The sequence below is a fragment of the Anabrus simplex genome, chromosome 14 (assembly GCF_040414725.1).
Source record: "Anabrus simplex isolate iqAnaSimp1 chromosome 14, ASM4041472v1, whole genome shotgun sequence".
In the NCBI taxonomy this organism is placed as follows: domain Eukaryota; kingdom Metazoa; phylum Arthropoda; class Insecta; order Orthoptera; family Tettigoniidae; genus Anabrus; species Anabrus simplex.
In genome coordinates this window covers 12,644,095-12,653,382 of record NC_090278.1, presented here as the reverse complement: position 1 = coordinate 12,653,382, position 9,288 = coordinate 12,644,095, and the positions used below count along the sequence as shown (strand labels likewise).

General features: G+C 36.0%; 1 protein-coding gene across 1 annotated transcript; it reads right to left on the bottom strand.

The window, feature by feature from the left end:
- Window positions 1–3,880: 3,880 nt before the first annotated feature.
- LOC136885500 (putative nuclease HARBI1) lies at window positions 3,881–7,271 on the bottom strand. The gene is made up of 3 exons (XM_067158092.2): window positions 7,192–7,271; window positions 6,761–7,047; window positions 3,881–4,532 (listed from the first exon to the last, which is right to left on the bottom strand). The coding sequence occupies exons 1-3, from the start codon at window positions 7,239–7,241 to the stop codon at window positions 3,937–3,939; spliced, it is 933 nt and encodes a 310-aa protein (XP_067014193.2). The 5' UTR covers window positions 7,242–7,271; the 3' UTR covers window positions 3,881–3,936.
- Window positions 7,272–9,288: the final 2,017 nt, after the last annotated feature.

Sequence of the window (9,288 nt, the reverse complement as noted above, 5' to 3'; positions counted from 1 at the left end):
TAAAAAATTATCGATTTTTATCCAACAAATCTATCAAAAACACTTCTGATCTAATCAACAAATTAAAGAATTTTGAAATCCAACCAAATTTTTCTCTCCATTCTTTTGACATTGTCAACATGTACCCTAGTATTCCAATTCCAAAATTATTCCCCATTATAAACAACAACCTAAACAAATTCAGTAACCTAAGTAAACTTGAAATTCAAGACTTCATGTCTATTTTAACTCAACAATAATTATTTTACCTTTGACAACACCATTTATCAACAAGATGGCTTGGCTATGGGCTCACCTGCTTCTGGCATTCGTGCTGAAATTTACCTCGACTTCTTAGAAAACACAAGAATTAATAATAATAATAATAATTTCTCCAACATCCTCTTTTGGGCGAGATATGTCGATGACACATTAGTAATATTAAATGAGGAATCAACCAACGCAGCCTCTACACTTCTTCATCTCAACAACTTAGGCCCGGTTTCACAGTTTAAGTTTAAGCCGAAGCTTTAGTAAGCCACGCACGCCGCTTAAGCAAGGCTTACTCTTTGGCTTAAACACTACGAGTTTCACAGTAGGGGGACCATGTGCAGCTTTATTAAGCTGAACATCTCCGAAGTTGGTAATGCTTGCGCATGCGCAATGATTCAATTCTCATCTTTGTTTACATCCGTAGCGTATGATTGATTGACTTGTAGGTTATACATCGTTTACCAGCCAAGATAATTGAGAAAAATGAACGGAAACTGTGATTCAAATAAGCGTACTGCAAACTTCAGTTCGCATTTTATTGGAGATTGTAAAAACTTATAAGCATATAATAGAATGTAAACAATCAGATAAATTATTGTGGAATAGGAAAGCTCAAACGTGGAACAAAATTGCGGATACATTTAATGCCAGGAGTGGTGCAGTGCATAGAGACGCTAATGTGTTAAAAAAGAAGTATGAAAATATGAAGAAAATCACGAAAAAGAAGTATGCAGACGAAAAATGTGCTCTTCGAGGTACAGGTGGTGGTCCAAGTAAGCCATTGCTAATAACACCAGTCGACGAAGAACTGAAAGAGTTAATTGGTGTTCAAATTGATGGGTTCGTTTCAGTTTATGACTGTGACGACATTAATGTAGTGCAAAGTAAGTAGGCATATATTCCATTTTCTTTCATTTTGTAAAATGTTATATAGGCTATTCTACTGCATGTTAAATGGAAGTAGGCATTGGATTAATAAGTGGCTCGATACTATTGAAATATTGTACATATTTCTCTGTTTTTAATTTCAGATTCGAGTGATATTGCTATTGCTGGTTGCAGCTACATTGAGAAAGATAACTGTGTGTCAGGTCAGTAACTGATTTTTTGTTTTTACAATTTGCTTTACATCGCACCGACGCAGATAGATCTTATGGCGACGAATTTATTTTGTAGAGTGAATATCAGTGTTCTATTTTCTGTGTAAAAGAGGCTTCATTCATTTAATTTAATCCTTGATATTATACTTCGGTAGATTTTTATTCTAGTTTCCCATACATTTATATAATTGTATCTCATTTCTCTATCTTGTAGGCTAATGATTCCTTCACAAAAATTACCGTATCTGTATTTCATCTTACATGGTGTGTCATTTCCTAACTGGATCATTGCTGATTTGTTTGTTGTAATATAGAATTATTATATACTCCAACCTAAGATTCATCCATTCGCCACTGATCTGCAGTTAGGACTGTCGCCCAAGTGGGAGATTCCCTGTCAGTTCTTTACCTATTTTTTTTCTGAAATGATTTCAAAAAAGTCCGCCTCTGTAGTGTAGTGGTCCTGGAGCGTGATTATCTGCCACCTCAGCCATCCTCAAAGTGGTTTTTCTATGGTTTCTCAGTTCACCTCCAGGCAAATGTCGCGATGGCCATGACCGCCGCTTCCTACCCTCTTCCTAGCCTATCCCTTCTAATCTTCCCATCCCTCTGCCAGGCCTCCGTTCAGCATAGCAGATGAGGACGCCTGGGCAAGGCACTAGTCCTCCTCCCTAGTTGTATCCCCCGACCCAAAGTATCACGCTCCAGGACACTGCCCTTGAAGGGGTAGAGGTGGGATTCCTTGCTGAGTCCGAGGGAAAAACCAACCCTGGCGGGTAAACGGATTAAGAAAGAAAGAAGGATTTCAAAAAAGTTGGTGATTTTACTTACTCCACCCTAGCTTACCTCACTTGAATCTTCTTTTCCATAGACTGGCAGTCTTTCGTATATAGTTTCTGGTTCATATTTGCGATTCATTGAGTTATGGTGGTAGGCCTAAATAAATATAATGTGTCTGAATATTTAAAAAACTACATGTTTTTCACTGTGCTGCTCTAATTCATATATTAATATTTCAGGTTCCAGTGATAATGCCATTGCAGAATGTAGTAACACTGGGAAAGACAGCAGCTTATCAGGTCAGTAATTGTTCTGTAAAGTGAATCATATGCATAGAGGGATTGCTTTATTTGTCATGAACATATCAAAGGTATAGGTAATGAGAGTTATAATATTGTACAAGAATGCATTATTCAAATTTTAAAATGATTTTAATTGCTTGAAATTTGTAGGACCAGTTTTCAGTATTACATCTGTAAAGGGCTTTTTTTTTTAAACTGTGCCATCAATTTTGAGGCAATCCATATCAGTTTGCTGTTCAATGACCCAGATGATACCTTTTAATTGTTAAAAAAATAGACTTTCATAGTGGCACATATAGCAATCTATGAAATTTTTTAAAGTTTGTTGGATGCATTTTCATAATTATTTATTATTTTAGGAACTCCCAGCAATGACTGGAGTAAATATGTGCCAGCTATGTTGAGGCAACCGATGTCCAAAGAACTGAGATTTGTAGTGGATGATGATGATGATGATGGGAATTATTTATTTCCTGAACCTACTGTTTGTGGTGAGTCTGTACATACTGTTAGCATGCTTATTTCTCTGCTAGGTAAATATCAGTTTTTAGGTTTATGTCATGACCAATTGAATAAAAAATAACTATGAATGTTAAATAATATACGTCCTATTTCATAGTTGCAGCATATTAGGTGAATAATAATTATTCACCTCATAATTATTATTCATACATCTGCTATATTGTTAAGTTCCATGCATTTTAAGAATGGATTACTTATTTCTACCATTAGGTTTGTTTGGTTTTTATGTAATAATTCACACACCTCATGACAAACTAAATTTATATTCCTACCTATTTCTTCAAAAATGGTGTGCATATGGGAATGTATAATAAGCTGATAAACACATGATAATGATTGCTGGCTTAGAATGCATATTTAGGTATGTGGGAATTAATGTTTGTAAAGCAATATAGTAAATTCTGAAGGATGATGAAAAACATTTATTTTCTAGTTACAACATCACCGGATGTCAAGAAGGCAAATCAGAAGAATCCAACTAAGAAAAACACAGGTATTTTTATTTAAACTGTTAATGATTAAATGCAGAACACAGAAAAAAGTGTTCCAGTTAGTGCTTCCACACAATGTGCCAGCCAAGATTTTCTCATGTTTTGTTGTAATGTACATTACCTACTGGTAAAATTAACAGTATTTTTTTAATGTGTGGTATTATACTTACAGGTAAAGTCAAAGACTCTACTGGGCAATTAATGACCAGTGAAAAGTGGGATCGACTGGCAGAAGCAAAGTTGAAACTTGTCCACTTACAAACCACGCTTCTTCAAAAAGAACATGAATTAAAAATCAAGCAAATGAAAGAACAGCACGATTTGATACTGGAGAGTCATGCACTGAAAATGAAACTACATGAAGATGAACACAATTTAGTGAAGGAAAAGTTAAAATTAGAGTTAGAAATATTAAAAAAAAGCCTGTGATATTTTTATTTATTTATGAAGTATATTGTACATTACATTCTTGACAATTAAAACATGTTTTTAACCTTGAATTTGTCTTAAATTTTTGAAATGGTCATAAATAATTGCATTTCTTACAGAGTTATTGAAATTCTGAGTTTCCCTAGCATTAGGTACATTATTCACAACATGAACTGCATTTTCAATATGTGGCTCCAACACTGGTAAGTTCATGTCATTATTAAGGCAGCATATATTGTGTAGTACAGCTGTTGCTACCACTATACTCTGAACTTTGTTATGGTGAAGTCGTATGCCTGTGGAGAGTATTGGGAATCTTCTTTTCCATACACCATAACTCCTTTCTACACAGTTTCTGGTTCGAATTTGTGATTCATTAAACAATTGTTCTTCAGGTGAATCGGGTGCAGCTAGTGGCGTTATCAAATATGGCCTGTTTGGGTAGCCGCTGTCTCCAATGATTACACTACCATCATCGATAACACCACTCTCAAATCGAGCTCTTATAACAGAATTGTTAAATATAGTAGAATCGTGTGTTGAACCAGGCCATCGAGCAACAATGTCAGTGATCTTTAAGTCAGGATCACACAGAGTCTGAACATTCATGGAAAAAAATCCTTTCCTGTTTCGGAAAATCTCTGCATTCTCTCCTCCTAAAATGAGACAATGACAAGTGGTAGTTAATATGTCAGAGTACAAGAATGTAAGTTACATGGAGTAGTAATAAAAATTCAGAAAGGTTACATGCACAAATTTGCCATGAACAGATAGAAAGCTAAGCTACCTGCTTTTCTATCTAACCTAAACTTCTTCATAGAATCATTCACCCTTTAAGGTGACCTGGATGTGAATCTGTATGTTTATTGGCTTATTTCTGAAGACCCATATCCATGAAATTAATGGCATTTGTCTTAATTTATCAGCCATAATTCTTCTTATGCAAGTTAATAACACTATTACCTGAAATAAAGACTTACAATTGTATCCAAATAGTTATTGCACCTTACTGAAATAGGTTCTCAAAAAATATTTTTTTCCTTCAAGAAGTTGGAGAGAGTGAGTATCATGTAACTAATATTTTGGGGAAATTAACTTCTATAAGCCTCTATTGTAGCCATTAGGGTTTTAAAGAAGAGTGCTGAGTTTTCTTGCACAAGATCTTACAGTTCCAGAGGAAACTGAACCTAAAAATTGAAAAACATCACTTTTGGTGAAGCTCAAAGCAGACACTTCATGATGTTCAACACACTCTTAACTGTTTCAAAATTTTCCAGCTCCATATGCACTTTCATCCTATTTTGGTTAAATTGGTGTTAATAGCCTTGAGAACCTCATAGGAGGGGAAGTGTTTGTGGCTATAATGCTTTCCAGTGACCACAGCTTTTTTGGTACAAGACAAAAACTAGGTATTTAACTTGTAATGATAAATGACAGATGAGAGGGATTGTCATGGGTTCAACCATATTTAAAAAAATAAACTTTTGTTGTGCTACCCCATACACATTATATACCTATGAATTCAGGAAAACTCAGTCTGTACACAGAACTGAAAAACCAAAATACTATTTTTTGATAACTTTTTCACATCCAGATTCCCTTAAGACAGTCTTCCATACATGAGTGCAACCTTCAAAATGAAAACCCAGCCTTGGAGTTTAAAATTTAACTGTTTAAACTGAATGTACACATCGGTATAGCCTTCCTGGAGCTGTCGAGCTGATCACAACAGGAAAAGGTCAGTTACATACCATAGGCCTACAAATACAGAATGGATGCATGCATAAGTACTCATCCTAGGGTAGAAAGGTAAGGTTATTCATGCACTGTATTACACACATTTACCACAGGCTTCAGTGCATGCGTGCAGCATTTCAACTGAAATGTTCTTAAACTTCAATGTTAGGTTCTAAGCGGGGAAGTTGAAAGTGTACATTAGTGAGGTATCCATCCTGCAGCTGTTTAGCTGAACACAACATAAGCCCATCATAACGGGAAAAAGTGAGTTGCATACTATAGGCCTACAAATACAGAATGGATACATGCACGAGTACTCATCCTAGGGTAGAAAGGTAAGGTTATTCATGCACTGTATTACACACATTTACCACAGGCTTCAGTGCATGCGTGCAGCATTTCAACTGAAATGTTCTTAAACTCCAATGTTAGGTTCTAAGCGGGGAAGTTGAAAGTGTACATTAGTGAGGTATCCATCCTGCAGCTGTTTAGCTGAACACAACATAAGCCCATCATAACGGAAAAAGGTCAGTTGTATACCATAGGCCTACAAATACAGAATGGATACATGCACGAGTACTCATCCTAGGGTAGAAAGGTAAGGTTATTCATGCACTGTATTACACACATTTACCACAGGCTTCAGTGCATGCGTGCAGCATTTCAACTGAAATGTTAAACTCCGATGTTAGGTTCTAAGAGGGGAAGTTGAAAGTGTACATTAGTGAGGTATCCATCCTGCAGCTGTTTAGCTGAACACAACATAAGCCCATCATAACAGGAAAAGGTCAGTTACATACCATAGGCCTACAAATACAGAATGGATACATGCACGAGTACTCATCCTAGGGTAGAAAGGTAAGGTTATTCATGCACTGTATTACACACATTTACCACAGGCTTCAGTGCATGTGTGCAGCATTTCAACTGCAATGTTAAACTCCAATGTTAGGTTCTAAGCGGGGAAGTTGAATGTGTACATCAGTGTATCCATTCTGCAACTGTTCACCTTAGCGCAACAAAACCTCAAAGCTAGGAGTGACACAAAATGTATTTGTACAGAGAAAAGAGAATAATAATAATAATAATAATAATAATAATAATAATAATAATAATAATAATAATAATAACTGATCATAATGCATACCTGGTGATACAATTCTGACATGAGTGCAGTCTAGAGCTCCGACAACACGAGGAAATCTGGCTATTTTATAAAACTGTTCCCTCAGTTTAATCCTTTCTTCCTGAGTGGCAGGGAACTTGATAAATCTATCCCTCAGCAGAGCAATGTGGTGTGAAACAACTTGGACAGCTCTGCATGCTGTCGATTTCGAGACGCCACAGAAATCGCCGACCGTAATTAACATACTGCCACTTGCATATAACCTCAATGCTAAGAGGAGGATTGTTTCGGGTGAGAGGGCCTTGTTCCTGAAATATAAAGTAAATTGTTGGTTATGCGACGACATGAATGCGATAAAAGAATGAATTGCAAATGTGATATCATACATGTACGGTATATATTAATTAATAGGTCTATTATATTTGTATCTATTATATACCGTAGGTACTTACCAGTCGGTTTTATGTTTAATAGCATCACCAATCATTTCTAGTACCATCATTGCTGACTCTTTACTTAACCGAAATCTGTCGTAGAATTCTCTGTCATTCCACACATGAAAATGATTTGGACGCGTTCTAAATATTCTTGGTCTTGGTCTTCTTCTGTGCTGCATATGAGCTAAAATAATTTGCATTTCCTCGTCATCAAAGTCGTCTTCTTCAGAAAACATCGCGGTAGACTGAATCCTTAGCTTAAACCTCAGTTGCATACAGCTTAAGCCAGTCACAGATAAGCTCGGCTTACCACTTGCACTCCCCACTGTGAAACTCGTCCAGAGTTTAAGCTCCCGCTTACGCCCGATCCGAGGCTTAAGCGTATACTGTGAAACCGGGCCTTAGACTCTAACATTAAATTCACCCTCGAATCAGAACACAACCAAACTCTTAATTTTCTAGACTACTAGACATCCTTCTTCTTTATCTTACAAAATTTTCAGAAAACCAACCCTAACAGCAACTACAATAAGACAAGATTCTTTGCACCCCCAAGCTCATAAACGTGCTACTTATAACAGCTTAATTTTTCATGCTTTCAACACCCCTATGTCCAAAAAAGATTTAAATAATGAATTAAACACCATCCGCAACATTGCTAAATTTAATAGCTTTAACAACTCCTTCATTAACCGCATCATCAACAAATTCAAACACCGTCCAAAAACCACTTTATCTAAAGACACAATTAAACCAACTGCTTTTTCCACCTTCACTTTCACTCAGGATGCTAATAAAATAACTAATATTTTTAAAAAACATAATATGAAAATTTCTTTTAGAACTAACAATAGAAGTCTTGATATCTTACACAACTCTAAATCTCTAAATAAGTCTAATGCTTTTTCTAAATCTTGTGTATACAGATTTAAATGCAACAACTGCAATTCCTCCTACGTCGGACAAACTGGCCACAACTTCAATATCAGGTACTCTGAACATGTCAACGCCATTAAATACAACAGATTCTCTGCCATAGGACAGCACATACAAGACTCCAAGCATAGTTTCACCAGTATTGACAATGACATAAATATACTTAAAATCATTAACAAAGGCCCCCTCTTAAACATTACTGAAAATTGCTTTATCCACCTTGACCAGTACTTCAACCCTAATTTCAATTTAAACGACATTTCTGAAAAACCCAATATCCTTTTTGACTTCCTAATTCTTCTTCTCAAAAATTCCAAATTCCAAAACCCCAATTCTATTTTCCATGCCTTACATAGTTCCCACCCACATTTTCTACCTCCAATAACCCACCCTCCTAACCCACCCTAAACTACCCCTCCTTCATTTCCCTATCTTATCCTTCCTCATTACCATCTAACTTCAATTTCTTTTATTCTTTCTCTTATTTCACTATCACTCTTCCTAGTTTAATTTATTCTTCCTTCTCTATTTTAAAAAAAAACCACGACCTTCATTTCGGTTCTCCTCTTTCAAATTTTAACTCTTGTCTTGCGCCAACTTCAACTACTTCAATCATAACCTAAAAATTTTTCATTTAAAAAATAGCGCACTGTGCATATAAGTTTTCATTTGTTTTCCGATATTGCGCTTTTTACTACATTTTTTTCTTCTCTCTACAATTGTTTTTTCAAGTCAACTGTTTTCCAAGAACTTAGCAGGAGTACAAGTACTCATTCAATTATACTGATTTGCGTCGTATATTTTTATATACGTATTTAACTTCCCGCAACCGTGACAAATTCTGGACCTTCAAAACATTCTCCACTCTACTTTGGCGTTCGACCGCAGCACATGACCTTGAATGTGCCGCGCTGACCACCAGGAGCTGGCGGCTTTCTACTACAAATCTATTCGTCTGCGACTTCAAGTTATTTTTGATCTTCGTATATTAATTGATAGTGTTGTGACTTTGTGCATGACAGAATGTGGTGTCGTGTCTTTGTGCCTATCAGAGTGTGAAACTGACCTCCAATATTCATAAACATTGTACATGTTTTTACGGCTGATGATGACCTGGACTAAGGTCGAAACCGGTCCCATTTAAATAGGAATGTGATTACTGCATTTCTTTCTTTT

Bases quoted from the DNA above. Each gene is read 5' to 3' on its own strand.
- LOC136885500 (XM_067158092.2), bottom strand. From the start codon at position 7,241: ATGATGGTACTAGAAATGATTGGTGATGCTATTAAACATAAAACCGAC. The intron at 7,048-7,191 runs GTAAGTACCTAC...TTTATATTTCAG, and splicing joins ATTAAACATAAAACCGACTG to GAACAAGGCCCTCTCACCCG. The intron at 4,533-6,760 runs GTATGCATTATG...GTCTCATTTTAG, and splicing joins TGTCAGAATTGTATCACCAG to GAGGAGAGAATGCAGAGATT.